At 43.1% G+C, this 18,262-nt stretch overlaps 1 protein-coding gene across 2 annotated transcripts in view; it reads right to left on the bottom strand.

Moving 5' to 3' along the window:
* Positions 1–18,262, bottom strand: part of LOC102050241 (unconventional myosin-X-like) — a 93,690-nt gene that overhangs the window by 18,207 nt on the left and 57,221 nt on the right. For both annotated transcript variants that reach the window (XM_055718175.1, XM_027810596.2), the window contains exons 22-30: positions 17,941–18,047; positions 13,317–13,622; positions 9,202–9,241; positions 6,910–7,701; positions 4,662–4,785; positions 3,974–4,217; positions 3,043–3,138; positions 1,298–1,391; positions 632–687 (exon numbers count right to left, since the gene is read on the bottom strand). In XM_055718175.1, the coding sequence (XP_055574150.1) occupies positions 632–687; positions 1,298–1,391; positions 3,043–3,138; positions 3,974–4,217; positions 4,662–4,785; positions 6,910–7,701; positions 9,202–9,241; positions 13,317–13,622; positions 17,941–18,047 (1,859 nt within the window). The remainder of the gene's footprint in view (positions 1–631; positions 688–1,297; positions 1,392–3,042; positions 3,139–3,973; positions 4,218–4,661; positions 4,786–6,909; positions 7,702–9,201; positions 9,242–13,316; positions 13,623–17,940; positions 18,048–18,262) is intronic.

Consider the following 18,262-nt stretch of genomic DNA (forward strand, 5'->3'; position numbering starts at 1 on the left):
TTGTGAGAAAAAAAACAGACCACAGACGTAAATAACTTAATAACTAACATTTTATTTGAGCACTGTAGTAAGAAACTTTGCCCTGTCTGAACCTGTTAACACTGTGGGAAATAATTAAATGTTAACATAAAGCAGTATGAAATGTTCCATATCTCCTTTCTGAAACTAACCAATCTGTGAACTAAATGTGCTCTGTTGCATTGCAAAGATTTTAAGAGTACAGATTTCTAAATGCATCCATTATTCTTCCACAATGCTGGTTCTTTCCCCTGAATTTACAAAATTAACTCAAAATTACTCTGTTGAAAAACTGGAAGCGCTGCTTTTGCTGAACATTTTTGTTTAGTGTTAGTAACAGCTTAGACTATAATTTCTTGACATTGAGATTATGCTGTTTCCACATTTAAGAGGGAAAAGAGAAATGGTCACTCAAAGAAAATATGTATGTGAACTTCATGCCTGTGAAGTGACATAGCTTGAAACAAGCTTAAGATTTCAGTCACGTTTATTTTTTTGGACATAGATTCTTATGAGTTTAAACAAATGCAAACCCCAAAGAAAACCTGGACCTACCCACAAAAATATGCTAGAAAGCTTCTGATCGAACAGATGGTCAGGTTGTTCTACTTACCTGTCAGGATTGTCTGAGGCACAGACAGAGTCAATAAGTCCAACATCCAGAGTTCCCTGTACAGTGAGAAAGACACAGATAACAGGAATTGCTTGCATCTCAAATTACAGACATTCTCCTTCATGAATAGGATTGGAACTGAAAACATTCTTCTGAATTCCAATAGCTTGAGTAGAAATGAACATAGGAGAAAGGCACGAGTGAGTCATCTTTGCTCCTTAAACAGCATGCCAGGATGGACTGGAGGAAAAAAAGCTACAAATTTCCAGAGAGCATTATGAAGGTCTGAAATAACCTTTGCTAGTATCTCAGTACCAGCAAAACACATAAATACATTATTCTTCCCAACGGCCTATCTTCTGTCTGGAATAACTGTGACCCAAACTAGTGCCACAATCCCATCCAAAGACATTTTATCTGTACGACGCAGCCCCCTCCTTCCCCTCAAACCAAAGACTGATGATCAAGCTAAGTCACCCACAACCACCATGTTTCTCCACTGCTTACCCTTTTTTCTATCAGCTTTGCTGTTTCTTTATAATAATTGTCCAACTTTCTTATACTGCTTATGAACTACAGCACTGCATGTGCAGGAAAAACCTTCACAAAATAGTTAATCACAGGGGGCTCTCAGCATGCCCACAGACCGGTTGCACAGTAACTCACCACAGCATTCTTCGGATTGGCCTGTTCATCCTGCATTTCCCTCAGCTGCTGCGCTGTAGCGCTGTGTACTCGGCTCAGGACGTTAAACCAACCGCTGGCAATCAAAACAGACTCAAAGTTAAGATTTGGGTAGTGAAACTAGCTCTAGAATATGATCAAGGACCCTGGAAAGCTGCCAGTGGGAAAATCTCTTCATTCACAATTTGCTGAGGACTATGCTACAAAACATCTCTTGGGCTGATCATACCAGATTCTAATGTCTCCCTTCCTTATTGATCTAGGAAAATTCTGTGCACGTTCTCCAACCCACTAACAGCTGCTCCTGCAAAATCCAGTTTTCTACTTGCTGCTCACAGAACTGTAAGGAAGCAATGTCCTTGTCAGGGAGCACATGTCAGCAGACTGAGAAGAGCACAGAGCAGTTATAAAGATAGGGTCAGTTGGGAATCTTCCCGGACTAGAATCCTAGAGACACCTGGCAGCCTTCTTAACTAGGCTTTCTCTGATCTGTTCATAAACTTGAAAGTCCTATGGCTGACAATTAATCATGGGTTTTTCTATAAGTAAATTTGGAGTTAAGTTATTGGTCTTTAAAGGGGCTTCTTGTTACAGACATATCTGGAGGCTAATCTGTTGCAGAATAAGCAGATTCTATCTGCAGCTTCCAGTGAGATCAGTAAACATCTAGACTTCATGAAAGATTCTAAAACTGGACACTCTACAACATCTGCTAATCTGCCCTTTGCTAGTGCAAGTGTTGGTGCTTTCTCCTCCCTCAGAAGAGACTAATATGGCATTGAGAGAGGTCACATTTGGTTTACACTTGTCCTAGCAATTCTGCAATGTTATCTTACGGCATGCCTTTTCCAGTTGTGGAAGTGCTGGGTTAAGAAGTTACTGTTTCTTCAGCTACTGCCCCCTGAATTTGCCTGTTTCTTGTTCATGTGGCTGTCCTTTAGCCTATTTCTTTTAATTTTGTGTCCAAACACCTTCCCTCTTCCTCTCCCTACACCCAAATGAAATAATAACAGACCCTAAATAACTTCACAGAATCAGATTAAAGTAGATCAGAGAAACAGTCACACTGGCTAGGCTGAGAGCAGAAGCCTTGGTAAGAGTGGGAAAAGTGGGAAAACACGACCAGCTAGGGACAGTAACCTCCTAACCTGGCTTTGCATAGCCAGAACAGGTTGTCCAACCTGCCCTTAAACAACTGATTCCCACTGCCCGGCCAGGACCCCAAGAAGGAAGGACATGAGTCATTTGTTTGCTTTGCACTGGAAAGATTTTATCAGATGACACTACAGACTCTGATAAGCTGATAAGCTCTGTCTCCTGGATAAAACCCAGCTGCTCTTGAAATCATTTACAGACAACATGAATAGACTTTTTGTTTGATTCAAGATTCCATTTAATAAATAAATCAGCTATTAGATGTTCCAGTTTATATTAAGGTTTTGTGTGTCTCCTGAAGTAACCCTTGAATTCAGCATGCTCACAGCCACACAAGAAGGTGGCAGTCTTGTGACTGACCGATAGGCTGAACCACCATCTCAGCAGCTGCAACAGGGAGTCCCCAAAGTAGGTGTGGTACCTCCCAGTAAGTACAAAATGACACTCTGGAACAAATCCCAACTTTTTTCCAGCAAAAGGGAATTTATTGTGTTCCCCAGGCTCTCTCTCCCATGCGTAGCTGGGTTTGACTGGCACCGAAGGAACAAACCCAAGAAAACTCCCTCTTATACCTGGCATCTTCTGGTGACTCCGCAACAATGTGATAAATTCTGTCTTCTGTCACAATGTCTAAGGCATTCTCCTTCTCATGAATGTCCACAATCTCCCTGGAACACAGCAAATCACAAGAGACAAAACTGAAAACCTTTCACAGGCATAAATTCCACCTGGCCAATTTTTTCACATCATACCATTCACCATACAGAAGGGAAATCACTGGTTCAGATGGCTGCTAACACGGCTACAGAAATGCAAAATTCCTCCAATATACATTAAGACTTTTAGGGTTCCCTTAAAAAGCTTTTTAAGTTAGTCTGCTACAAAAGCAAAGCTTAAGGCATTAAATGGATTTTCTTCAAGACACCAGCAGACTAGATGGAAGAAGAGGTGACAGGGAGGTTGATACAGAGGGCTGTTTACAAAGTGGGGTATGCCACTCTTTTTGGCACTTCACAGGTCCACATAATGCTAATAGGTGACTAGTCTCTCCTTTCTTACAGCGGGAGCTGAGGAATTGGCTATGGCAGCAAAAAGAGCATTCAGGATTCAGGAGAAGGCACAGTACATGCTGTCAAATTCAAATCCCACTGTGAGCTTCATACCACCTCTGTGAAATGCCTGCAGAAGCCAGGAAACAGATAGAGTCGGGGTATGGGAGAATGCATGGGGTGTGTACTTGATTAGCCCCTCCTGGTCTGACTCCACTTGGAAAGAGCTTCTGACAGATTACGAAATGCAAGACTGGAAAAAGACCCATCAAGTAATTCCAGACTCCCTCCAGAGTAAAACCAGAAGCTGTAATTGTCTTTTCCTTCCCTTACGTTTCTGATTCTCCTAGCCCTATGGGAGATGCATAGGCCAATGAACTGGTATCACTGGACACTTCATTATTGATTTAGAGAGTGAATACTAGGGATCAAAAGGATTTACTTCTTCACTCACTTTGCCCTTCTGATATCAATTGTCCCCTTCAGCTTTTCCTCACTATCGTTCTCAAAGTACATCAGCTTGGATTCTCGAAGCACAAACCAACGGCGTTTCCAGTTGCGGCGTGAAAGTGTTGACATGCCTCCACCTTTTTTATAGAGCCAGCCTGACTTCAGTGCCTCTTGCTTGGTGCGGAACCACATGAAGGCCTCATTCTTCAGAACACACCAGCGCCGCCTCCATGGGTTCATGAGACCTCCTGCAAAGCAAGGGAGCAAGATTTCATCAGACATGCAACAAAAGCCACTTCAGTTCCTACATGAAACAAAAGAGCTGAAGGAGAGAAACAAGGTTATGCTTGAGTTTGAACAGAGAACAAACGAACCAGTGAAACAAACACAAAATACAGAAACATATGCACCACTCAAACATTTTTGTACTGCCTTCAGTTTTGTAACTCAGAATGAGTCATTTAAGCCCATGCCAAGTGGGCACAATTCCGTCTCAGTGCCAAAGATATCCAGTCTAATTCCCTGACATCCACCTCCCTCGTCTTTGTTTTATTTGCTTGTTTTAAATAAAAGAAGGGAAAAAAGTAAACAGAGAACTAAGAGCAGATGAAGATAATTATTCTGGAGAAACAGAGGAGGAAAGCAGGTTTCCTGGATTCCATCCTTCCATGGTTTTGGCTAAAGCCACTTACCTTTCATGTAGAGATAGCTATGAAAATAGGGTGGTCCAGAGCCATTGAAAATAGTGACTCGCCCATTACAAAACTCTTCATCTGTATCAATGTAAACATCTACTTCTTCTTCACTGTCCAGAAACTAAAAGGAAAAGCAGAAATACAGGCCACTTGGGTTCTCCTGGTCGCAGGAGGACTGGAGCAAATTAACAAGGCTAGAGAAGTCACATGATCAGAAGGTGCAAAACTACACATACTCCCTTTACAAAAAAAACCAATAGAGTAAAACTAGTGGCTTGACAGCTTACCCATTAATGCCTAAAGCAAGAGTCTCCAGAGCATGGAATTTTCATACCAGCAAGGAGAATGACATTTGGCAGTGGACACGGCTAGAAAACTCCAGTTACCAGCAGTAACAAACCTTCCTGTTTCAAGGCAGAGCCCACAGTCCAAAATCTAATTTAACGGAATTAAGAGAGAATTTTTCATTTTGGAGAAGTTTTCTGATTTTTCTGGCAGATAAACCAGGATGCTGGACAAGATGGAGCACTGATCCAATCCCAGCAAGGAAATGCCTTGCTTCGGACTGATTAGGAAAAAAGCACATTCCAGAGTAAATGAACCCTAAAAACAAAGATCTAATAGTACTGTATTTACTCATCCCTGTTCTCCAACTAGATATGGCCCTCAGCCATAAGAAAGCACCCTTCACACACGAAACCCCAAATTACTTTATCGTTTCCTTTACCTTAAATACAACTTCCTTTGATTTGCTTTATTAATTTAATACTAATGAAGGCAGCTCCTTAGACCTTTTCCTTCCTCAAATGCATGTTGCTTCTTTTAATTTTTCCCTTCTGTCCTCTCTCTGTGACCTCTTTGCACTCCTCTCGTCTCATTCCTGTTCCACTCATTCATTATCCCTCTCTTGTAATTAAGTTTCAAAAAGCAGGTACTCTTGGATCAGCAGTTACTGATGAGATCTTGACCCAGCTGCAGTTATCTCTTCCTATGGCTCACGCATGACATGGTATCAGCTGGACTTTTCATGAGTGTTACTCACTGAGGAGCCCAATAAACCCCTCTACTTCTATTTACCTTTTAAGAATGGCTGAAACTGGTCTAGGCTGTGACAGAATGCTTCATGACTTGAAGATTACCTGATAGTGATCTGTGAGTACCAGCCCACAGAGAAGGTACCTTTACTCAAACAGATCACATCACAAGAAATTCTTACGGCTGGCAGCCGATGTTAGGGAAATGCAAGCAGGAAAAATTATGCAACTTTTAAAGAAAGGTCACAATCTACCATTGCAAAAGAATCGCAAAGGACATAAATTGAATTCCTTCAAAATAAATTTACAACCCAATCATTTTTTTGGTTTTTTTGATTGACGTTTCTGATTGACATTGACTGAATTCTGAAATTCTGATTGACAGAATCAATTCCAATCATACAAAGATATTTTATAGTTTAAGTCTCTATTCTCAGGGGCATCATTCATCTGAAGTATTTTTATGGCTGTCATTGGCTTTACACCTGAACTCCCCACAACCTTACGTGGGGTTATCATTGCATTATTAAGCAACTAGCCTGAGGGCACTCAGGAAGTCCACAGCCTAGTGTGGGATCTAAGCTGAGACGCTTGAAGAGTGAGGCTAATAGCCCAGCTTCACTACCCTATCATTGTCCCATAGGAATGGAAAGGTTCAGTGGTCTCAGTTGTACGCGCCAGGACCCAGCCTGGATCAGCACAGTAATTACTTCTAGCCTTAGAACAGCTTACCTTGTACACAGCAACTGAAAATAAACCCTTGACTCTGAACAGTAACAAGACCGGAACAAAAGTTTTAGTGACAGAAACAAATCAAACCCCAGCCTTTCCACTGCCTCTTGTCATTGTCCACTGGAAGCTCAGGCTACTTCTGTGAAATCTAAGGTAGAACACATACCTACAAGATATCAGTTGCCTGCTTTTAGTCTTCCAAAAGGGTGTTACGTTAATAAATGGTGATGGAAGCAATCTAAAATAGTCTAGGTACATATGTGCTGCCTTTTGTACCAGTAGACACTGGACAGTCACAAGTGCTCTGGCCTTCAGCCTATCTACAACACTTCCCTTTTTTCCAAGCTGATTACTGATGTAAGAAAACGTTATATACGAGTAACAATACCCAGAGCAAGCAGGCATAAGGTAAGAAGGCAAGTACGTTACAAATATCACTTCACACTAATGTCCGGAAAGGTGAAGGGAGGGATTCTTACCGAGTCCAGGCTGCCACGGTTGGAGTCCAGGCTGGTACCATGGGAGTGTCTCAGACCTTCCTCACCATTCAGAGGCTCAGCTGAGGTGCTACCTGCATCTCCACAGCCATCAAACTCCTCATGGTCGTAGTCTGACTCCACATCTGGGGGGGAAGTGTAAATCGGCTCTCCCACCTCTCCATTGTTACTCCTTTGTGTATCTGAGAGAGTACTGTAAATACTTTCTGCTGGGTCAGATAGAGCTTTCTGCTCCTTGGGACTAGTGGTTCTTTCCACAGGTTGTTCTGGAGGAGGGACAACCTCTCCCATTTCCCTTTGCAGAAGTGAAAGGCTTGTGTCCGCAACTTCGTCTGAGTAGTTATCACTGTTTCTTGTGCCATGCTGATTCAAGACCACCAAACTGGAAGCTGGCCGTCCTTCATCATCAGCATGAAAACCCTCATCCACTTCTTCTTCAGCCAGTGGTGCCACCAGGCTGCAGTCAATGTTGAGTGTGCCCTCACTAGAAAGCGAGCGCTCTAAGTTCTGCACACTTTCATCCAGGTTGCCAAAATCCAGCAACTCCAAGAACTCCTGGGCAACCCTAGATGCCTCCTTTTCCAGCCTCTGGATCTCTTCTTCTCGCTGCCGATTGATTTCATTCCTGGTGTTTTCACAGATGATAGACATGTGATCCTCCTTCTGTTGCTGCAACTTCTCAATCTCCTTCTCCAGCCGTAAGATCTCCTCCATCTGACGTCTCTCTTCTTCTTGCAGGGGAATATCTACCTCCTCGGCCTTTACTGATTCCACCTTAAAGAATTTATAAAGTGTTAATGCAGTTTCTTCAGCCTACAAGGCTCCTTGCCTGGCCCTTTCATTCTTCCTATCTCCTGCGCTTGCCCCATACTTCCTATCTGCAAAAAGATGACTCTAAGCATCCTGTAATCATCCATGGTGTAAAAACTAAAGGCAGAACTACTGGATCTTCAGGTACCTCCTTTTTTTCCAGCAGCCTACCTCCTTTCTGCATCATACAAAGCAGCTCACTGGGGTCAGTGAATTTTTAGAAGAGCCTCTCTGTTTGCTGCTCATGTTACCGGACCTTCGTATATTACAGTTTGGATAAAAGCATTCTGAAAGTCTGTCCTCTCTTTTTGAACTATCTCATACACATACACACATGTAGGAGAAAGCAACTATTTACAAATACGTATATGCATAGTCTACTTAAGAGTTGAAGATTTCCCAGAAATTCATTAAAAGATTTGGGGATTTTGTTACTTCCTGAGTTGAGGGTTTAACCATTAGAATCTAGGTCTGGAAGGGATATTTGCAATGAAGCAGGACTGTTTCCAACCCCACTCCACCAAAACTCCACCCAGAATTTCTTGGCATTCTTTAGCATCACTGGATAGGTGATGGCTGGCTGGCTGCTGAAGACTCTGTCTTCCTCTATTCTCCAGACTGGAGTAACAGGATATTTCTAGCAAGTACACAATAATTAGAAGACAGAAGATACCAGTAACTTTCACTGATGTTTAGCTGTAAGATAAAGCCACCCTCCCCCCTCCATGAAGGATGTTGAAAACAGACACACACAAGAAAAGCAAAAATAAATTCCAAAAGGATTTCATGTACTTCCTGAAAGGAGTATGACAATGCAGCCAATAAACTGGCTCATTTAAGCCACAATCCTTGTTTCTTTACGGTTACCCTGTTGCTTGTTCTCTACTTGACTTTTACTTGTGGGCAAATGCATTTCTATACTCTACTCCTGAACCGAGCTGGCCTGAAACTGGGGAACAAGTGGTTTGGGAAAAGAAATAAGAAGATACACAGCTGTTTTCACACACCTCAGGGTAGGTGGTCTGCTCTTTGAAATATCAAGTACCAACAATAAGATCAGTTACAAGGGGTTTATTTTAGCCACCGTAGCAGCCGGCTGCACTCTTATTTTGGCTTTTACAGGCAACAATCCAGCAAAACAGACTGTGTCACAGTGTAGCGCATCACAAGGTCAAGGAATAAGCTCAAGCAATAGAGATAAAAAAGGATGCTGCATGTTCAATACAGAATTTTTCAAATAGCAACTATGCAAGCTGGTACGTAAGCCTTGAAAAAAACCCTACCTTGTTAACTCTATGCACCTCTGCCAAAGCCAAACACCTGCAGGTTTTGAGTGAACAAAGCCCATTTTTTAAATAGCATTGTCACAATAACAATATTAGCTGCAGGTGAAGTGTAGGTAATGAAGGACCCTTCACAGATACTCAAGAGGAGACATATGAAAATAATAACAGTTAAACTTACCTGAGCCACCTGGACGTGCTCATTCAGTTGCTCCTTTTCTCTGTTAAATAAACAAGACGTGATAGTCAGAGGTAGACCCGGTTCTCCTACATGAGGCTTTCAGAGTTACATGGAAACTCCCTCCACGGAAAAGGTTAAAATAAGGTACCCATTGTAAGACTGATTTAAAAGCTTTTGTAATTTAGTAAAAATCCAGTTCTCTGTGGTTGGCATGGCCTTTGTGAGTACAACAGATTTTCCCCACGCACTTAACTTTCAGATCAATTAGGAAATTGGATTAGTTGGAACACACTACAAAGGACATTGGGAACAGTGACAGAAGGACAGATCAGTTAGACTCATGATAAACATAAACAGAATCTTCTGAAGTATTATACATCTGTGGATATTCAATGAGGTTGTACATACATAATTGATAGATATCACGTAACTTTGGTTTATTGAAACAGAAAATAATTATTGCAATACCAGCATTTAATTTGTGCTTTGTTTTGCTTTTACTGTATTAAAGCCTCACCAAAATTACCAATTTTTTGCACTTCGTTGACTAAGCTGAGGACTTCCTACTCTGAAGACGTGGGTGCTCCAGATTGTTTAACTTCTCAGTGGCATGCAAAACCTAGTTTATCAGTAAAGGCTGTAAGAGTCGAGTTTGTTAGTAAACATGAGTAGAGGAAAAAGCTCTATCCCACGGTGGTGCACCTCCACCCAAATCAAAAGGGTCATACTCCAAGGGAAAGCTACCACTGTGGCCAATCTCTCCATAGTGTGCACGGTACAAGCCACTGAACTAGTAGACAGACAGAGTCATGCATAGGGAGCAGAGGTAGGCTGTGGCTGAATGGAAAAGTCTGCCTGTAGCAACCACTATGCAGCTAAATTCAGACTGGCAGTGGTAACTTTCAAACCTATAATTCAGCCCCAAGCAGAACAGGAGGGCAACAGTATTTATTTCCCAGGCCCTGCAGCTTTTCCCAGCCAAATTCTAAATTGCAGCTGCAAGTCACAAAGTTCTTAAAGCTCTCACTCTTGTGCTCTCTCTCAAAAAAAATATTCAGGAAATGTTTATAAATGTTTATAAGCTGACATAAGTGAGATCCAGATGGTTCCAACTCTACTGAAAGATCTCTAGCAGTAGTCATGAGTTAAACAACTGCCTTAAATGATAAGAGGGTTCAAGAAGCAGAGCCATTTTAAAACAAATCAGGAATACCACCTACAATCTACACACTAATTCCTGCAACTGTTCTTCACATTTTTTAGACCTCTAATATTTCTTGCTGCTTTCCATCCATCTCCAATTGATCTACACTGTTCCTGAAATGTGATATCCAAAACTAGGGACACTACTCCAACTGAAGCCTTGCCAGTGTCAAGTGGAACAGAAGAGTCACCTCCACATCTTACAGAAACAATCCTGTTTATACAGCATTTGCTTTCTCCTCTCACACTGCATGACACTGGTTACATATCCAGCCTCCAGACCTTCCTGCTGTTGAAGTAGGATTCCTCCTTCTCTCTGTGCATTTGATTATTCCTAGCTGTAGATCTGCATAAGTCTGTAATGAAAGTTATCCTATGTTTTCCAGACCCTTTGATTTGCCGGAATTATTTGAATTGTGATTTTGTCTAGCTGTGTACTTACAGCCCCTCACCAGATGGCTTTATCTGCAAATTTAGTATGGATATTCATATTTCTTCACCCATTTTATTATGAAAACATCGCACTAGTACCATATCCAGCACAGACCATGGAAGGAACCCATTCAAGAGTTCTCTTCTATGTAACAAAAATGACTATTGTTTGCTAATTAAAATGCAATAATACAATGCAGTAAAAACACAGATCCTAGTCTTGCTTCATGTACTGTTTTCCAAACCACATTCCTTATGGTGTCTTATTGTCATAACATGTCAAAGCCCTTACCTACACTCTACTGACCCAAAGTCAAGTTACCTACCCTCTGTGGCTTTTCCCTATCCACAAGGCATGTCTTAAACTATCACAGAAGGAAACAGGTAACTTTAATGTTGTTTGTTCTTCAGAAAACCAAGTTGGCTCTTAACTCCATTATCAAGGCATTTACAACTCTCTGATTATTTGTTTCAGTATCTTCCTGAAACTGAGGTTAAGCTGACTGGTCCACAATTCCCTCATTCTTCCTTTTCCCATACAAGGAGGAGGTCATTATGTTTGGAATTTTCCAGTTTTATGGAAACTCCATTGCTATCCACAAAGGAGGAGAAAGAAAATAGCTACTGATTCTAACTGCTTCATCCAGTTCTCGAAGTACCCAAACATCAGTTTCACCAAGTCCAGATGACTTCTTTATAATCTGATTTATCTGAGCATTCTCTAACCTTTTATTTCCCTGCTAGGTTCTGAATTCTTGCACAACTGTGCTAATGTATTTAGTGTCCAACTAAAAGTTAAGCCTTTTGGGGAAGATAAATAAAAATAGCTTCAAATACCTCAGCTTTTTCAACATTATTTTTTCTTCCTGTTGAACTGTAGACCAAGTTGCTCAATGTCTCCCTTATACTAACAGTGTATGCACAATAACTGCATGCTGACTTTTAGTTCATTATAAGTCAGTTGCATCTCGGTCCTAATTTTGTCTCTGCATGTGTGTTTTTTGGTTGTTCTCACTAGATTAGCCGATTCACAATTTCTGTGGACATCCACCTCATTTTTGAGGTCAAATGGAAGTTCAGGATTTAACCAAGTTGGTCTGCTGGTACCTTTTTGGCTACTCACTCTGAATGAAGCTATTTGACATCAAGTACAAAATGAAAGCAAAACGAGCAGTTCACCTGATTCATAGAAACACTGACACTTCTTTACAATGACACTGAGTTCAACACATCTTTCATGGGCTGGAAACTGAAGGATGGAGTAGAAACACACTAGAACGAATAAGCTAAATAGGTCTTTTTATCTAAAACTAGGTAGGGACAAGCTCTACTTAGTACAACGAGGACTTTAGACCTGAGATAGTGTCTGTAGCATTTGATATCTGCAAACTAGTTACTGACATTCTGAACTCGCACAGCTTCGTGTTGCTGATGAGGCTGTTGTTGAAAATTGACACATGGATAAAATGGAGCCTTCAGTGTTGTTCGACAAATTCCTTGACCAAACTTCATCATTGGTGTCACTGACTCCATGTCTTGTCCCAGAAGATATATTACCCCACTGCCTCCAGTGAAACCGCAGGCAATCTCTTTTCCTTGTGACATGCTTCTAACCTTAGAATTTTCTGATGCTTGTCACACATCTTAATCTGCCAAGATCCAACTTCAGGACAAGTATGTAACAAAAGCCTATATATAAGAAACGTAACCAACAGGATTATTTGTTCAAACATATAATAATCTTGTAGTTGAAGTTTTATTCTTCTTAAAACAAAATATTATCAAGAGAGACACCCAGTTTAGATAGGATATAGGTAACGATGGAGTGAACAGTGAATGATACATGAGGTGCAAGATTCTCAATAGGTGTACTGTCACTGCTCACAGATTGCCTCTTTTTGTCACATTAACTTTTCCTTTCCCCTCCTGGTCTCCCGACACATCTATATGCCTGATGAGAGACACACAGCAGCAGGAACAGGGAGAGCACATGTATTCGCACGAGTGTAAGAACTGCAGTAGCAGCACAGGTGCACTGCCTGTCTTGCTCTCCAACCAAGCTGACTGCACACACCAAGACCCATGATACTGGTACCTTCTCACACCGCTAATCCTTCCACATTTTGGACGATTGTATAAAACTTCCTTTACCACTGCAAAATCAATGAGAAAATTATGTATCTCTGCCCAGTCAGTGAAACTGCCTCCTTTCATGTATATTCCAAAGCAGAAAAACATTGAACAGAGGTAAAAATACACCAGAATTAGCTTTCCTAAAGGAAGCAGGACACTCCTTTTCCATGCTGCTTTTCTATTCTAAGCTGCCCACAGCTCACCCCAACTCTGTCCCCTGGCACTGGGACACTGTTTCAATGCAATCACTGTTCCTATGTTACCATCATACCAGTGCCCCAGACCCGCATTTACACCTCAGCAGCTTTAGTGCTAGGGAACTATGAGTGCAAGATACCATCTTGTACCTTTCCTTCACCTCTTCCTCTTCCTGTTTCCTCTTACGCTCCTCCTCTTCTTGCCATTGTCTTTCCTCTTCCTCTCTTCTGATCAGTTCTTCCTCTTCTTGCCGCCTCCTCTCCTCCACTTCCTGCTTCCGCCTGAGTTCCTGCTGCAGCAGGTGCTGGTAGAGGCTGCGAGCCAGGCGGCCACGCCAGTGCTTCTGCAGGGTGACTGCAGAGGCCTTCAGTCGCAGCAGGCTCTTCTTCCAGAAGTACGCTCGGTAGTTCTTTTGGATTATAACAACACTGGCTAGCACCTTCTGATACTTCTTCCTAAAAGCAAAACCAGACACTCAATGCACCACGAAGTAATCCATGTTTTGCATTTCTCATGCCCCGGTATATTGACCAATCTTACCACATCCACAGAAAAATGAATTTGAAAAAATACTGCTCTGAAATGACACGATTACTGTTCTTCTACTGCCACTATCTGTAAATCATGTTCTCTTCACCGATCTCTTCACTGTATCTACAACTGGTTTGTTTCCAGGGGCACCTACTTTTGTGAAGACCCTCATAGGATGAAGGACAGTTATTTGGTACTGGGAAAGAGAAGGTCCACTGGCCCAAAGTCTCCTTGCATTGCACATATACACATTCACTGTGCAATTAGCATAATCACTCAGTGTGGATTTATTATAATAAAACCACACAAATGGCCTTAGTATATGTGGGAAAAGTCCTACATTGGCCATCTTTTAAGTGGCCAAAAGCAAATTACTCCAGGAGAAGCAAAACTGGGCCGAAAATACATCTGGTCACATTAGTCTCACATTAGTTTGCGGGAAACCACAGTGATACCACAATACCAATTGCTCCCATAACACATATACTTCACAGGCTCCCATAAACGTACACTTACATTGCACAAAATTTTGTTAAACAATAATGATATCAAAATCAACTCTGCAGCACTTTAAAACCAAAAAGCACAGTAGGGCCCCCAAAAAAAAGATTCAACGACATTCAGTATTTCTGCAGTCTAGTGAAGTTCAAGGAAAGTAATTTCTTGCCTCTGCATTACAGCCTATTTTTATCAAGGACCTGAAAAAAGTCACCAGTAGAAGTTTGTACATGATATACAAACTGGGCAAATAACAAAAGAGTTACTATTACACAGTAATCTGGATCAATTTGTAAGCTAGATTCAAGCAAACATTAAACAATTCAAAAGAGCCAAACATAAGGTCTTCTCTTGAAGAATCAAAGGCCAAACACACCTGATGTGGGACTATGTTAGGAAGCAGCAAGTCAAAAGAGGATTTGGGGGCCACAGATCATGAGGTGAAGGTGAACTCCCATCACAATACTATAGGAAAAGTACTGTTGGGATTCTCATACTTGCAAGGAGAAATACTGTGTAGAACAGGACTGCACTGCTACTTTTATCCTGTGTTCAGTGTTAGCACCTCCATTTCAGGAAAAATGTTAGACCCTCAAGTGATTTCTGAGGAAGCAGGATTGGAACCAGAAATTCTGGCTTACAGAGAGAGAGCACTTGGCCCCATGACCTTAAGAAAGAGAAGGCTAAGGAAAGGCTTGATCCCAGTCAAAGTACCCACATTTTTGGGTGGTCTTTCTATTTATCCAACAGGGGATATAACAAGATTTAATTGTCCTGAAGATGAAGCCCATTCAGGCTGGAAATAAGCAGACATTTTTAAAAGTAATTGAATATATTCAGACACTTTACTCTTACTGTAGGGAAATGATCATTGGTACTATTCAAATCAAAACCTTCTTTACTCCAAACCAGAATGTGCAGAGGGAAATTCTATGGGGCTGTTACACAGGATCTTGGGCCAGCAGCCTACAGTAATCCTGTGAGGTTTTACAGTCCTAGAAAGCATGTTGGAAATAGCACAGTATTCTCACATATCCTCCCCACAGACCTTCTGCAACCCCCTGAGGAAAAGACACACCTCAAAATCCACTTCCTGGCAATCAAACCCCATTCAAATAGCAACACAGACTCATGCTGACAGCTTGCCACCTCCTTGCACATCAGATATGTCAGCCTGGTCAAGAAAATCAGGAGAGAGATGCTAACAGCAGTAGTGTGCAGAGGTCATGCCCTTTTCCATAGTATTAAGTCAAAGGGAACAAACACAGAGAAGAGGAAAGGGAAGAGGTGGTAAGTGGGAGGTTTTAGTTTCATTGCTCCTGGGCGGCAGTTCTCTTACCCCTGCTCCCTCTGTCCTCCCTGTGCCCTGCACATGGGGTGTGAACAGCTGCACATGCACCCTCTGTCAAGGCAGATATAAGTGCATCAAAAAGGGCACTCTGACTTTTACAAAATGCATCTGCCAGAAACTCTCTCAAGTGCAACATGTGCCAAGCCCTGCCCAGCTACAGGCCGGCTCTGCCTGCTAATCTGCCAGGCTAAAGTGCCCCCTCATTCCTCATGACCACAGCCAAGCTTGCAGACGCCTTCAGCTGGAATTGCTGCACGCAGGCCATGAATTTCATTCCCCTTGTTCGGCCTTCCACTCACCCTCTTGCACGGGCCAAGGAAATTCATCCTGCAGCCCATGCCAAGAAGTTGGGAGACATCCTGACCATGTATCATAAGAGAAGGCAGGGTGGTTTCAAGGTTCCACTGCTGCATTTGGAATTGAGTTAATTATTCTGTCGATGAGCTGTAGTTAGCAGTTATTCCTTCAAGGTCTACAGAACACAGGGCTATGGAGTGATTTCCTGCTGTTGTCTTCCCCTGAGCAATAAGGTCCTGCAGAATCCAGGGACACAGCCAAATTTGCACATGGATTCTGCACGCCCAGGAAAAGTTACATGCATTTTAACTTGTGAAGTTGTTACCTGCAGCTCAGAGTTCCACAGATTAGCTACAAAAAAATGGGGTCATTTGAATGGGCTTGATTTTCTTGTCTCACATTTTAGCGGTCAGAGATAGTAGGCTACAGGGAATGAGAGCAAAGAAAGTGTTTTCACCTTTAAGACTGGTTCTCCAGGCTCACAGAACAAGTTCACAAAGGGGGAGAAACCAGTAAAATCCTTCCTGCGGTATATATACCCTTCTTCGCTAACCTCCTTTGCATGAGACCAAATTAATTTAAATACACTTATCCTTGCAAAACTAACAGAAATGGTATCAAACTTAAGGCAGCACGCACCAGTACTCCTGACTTCTGCCCAACTCTACACAGACCATTCAGCACTTGCCCAGATGAACTCCGTCTTGCTGGACCTTCTCCAATACAGGTGCAGTGCAACTGGAAGCTCTTCACATAAAAGTTTTCCAGCCTTCCTCCCTAGCTCTTTCCTCATGCCTTGCTCTCCTCCCCTGCAAAGTCCAGTTATCTCCAGCTGCTTGTGAGGATTTTCCACTTTGGCTGCAGAAGCACAGCTTGGTCTTAGATGAGACTCAGAAGAGCAACATGTGGGATAAGAAATGCAGATCTGTGGAGACTGGAGGACCACAAGATTTCTAGCCAAGAGGAAGATTACTGCAACAGTCTCCATCACAGCCCTGCAGGACAGCAGCTACCTTCCCAGGAACTCAGAAAAGCAGTAATCCAGTTTGTCTGCAGTGATGTTTCCCAGAAAAATCAATTTTCCTGTGCTAATCCCTACCCCTCTCTCCAAATGCTAGTCACAACGTAAAACAGAACAGAGGCCCTGACACAATGAACTTGCAATCTCATGCACAAACAATAGAGCTAGCTCACTTGTCTTACTAGAGGGAAATAAATAAATGAATAAAAGCCCCCGAGACCAAACGTGTATTTTGCCGATATTCCACATTGGCAAGACAGGGTACAACCCTTGCACACATTTCCCAACACAAAATGAGCTACCTGGTGTAACTGGAGCTCTTTAAAGAGCTCCTGCTGGAACAGCTCTGCTGGCCAGGGATTTCACCTCCTCACACCCCTGACTGACAGGTGTCTGGAGCAGAGACCAGCCAGAAAAGAGCATCTCACTGGGATTAAGTGTGCATGCCACAGCCATTAAGAAGTCAGCTGTTACACTGACTTCGAGGGGCAGAGGAGGGGCCGTTTGTCTGCAGTTGGTTCTCCCAACCCTCCTCTGGTCAGGTGCAAAAGGGAGCGGCAAGAGATTACGGGTGCAAAGCTGGCCAAAAACCAATTCTGAAGAGTTAATTAAAAGGAGAGGGAGATCACAAGGCAAACAGGCAGGGCGAGGAAAAAGGGTGAGCAAAGGCAGAGCTGCAAGTGAGGGAGAAGCGATTTGCGGGGGGTGCAGAAAACAGAGTTTACGGGCATATGGAAAAGGAGGGGACCCAAAGCATAGGTTGGGATCCAGCCAGGAGAGCCCTGAAGGCAAGGAAAAGGTGTCATCAGAGGCAGGGAACGGGTACAGAGGTCCCTGCAGAAGCCTGCTGCGCAGCGTTGAGGCAGGGTGCAAATATACGCAGAACTGAAGAAGAGGCGGTACAGAAAGGTTTCAGCAGAACTGATGCCGGCAGGGAGGGCAGATACTGCAACTCTCCCTTTGAGCACAGGAGGGGAAGAAGGGAGGGATGCGAGGGGACTAGAGAGCAAAGCAGGGGGTCGGGGCAACCCAGGTAGGGAAGCGCAGGGATGGTGGGGCAGCCCCCAGCACTGACCTTGCCATGTAGCCCAAGACGTGGGCCCGGATGACTATAGCTGCTTTCCTCAACTCCTCTTCCCGATCCTTCTCCAGCTTCTGCTCAAGAGCTTCCTTCAGGAAAACCTGACGCCACGGGGAGGAGTTTCAGTAAACACAAAGAGAGGAAAGAAGTCAGTCCCCGGGAGAGCCGGGAGGTTTCACCCCCGGGTGACCAGCGCCCCGGCCGGGCGCCCCGCGGCCGCGCTCCAGCCCCCAGCCGGGCTCGGCGCCGCGCTCACAGCACCAGGAAAAAGTTTTGCAGCGACATGAGCCAAACTCCGTGCCCAACCCCCGCCTCC

Source organism: Falco cherrug, chromosome 8 (genome assembly GCF_023634085.1).
Source record: "Falco cherrug isolate bFalChe1 chromosome 8, bFalChe1.pri, whole genome shotgun sequence".
Classification (NCBI taxonomy): Eukaryota; Metazoa; Chordata; class Aves; order Falconiformes; family Falconidae; genus Falco; species Falco cherrug.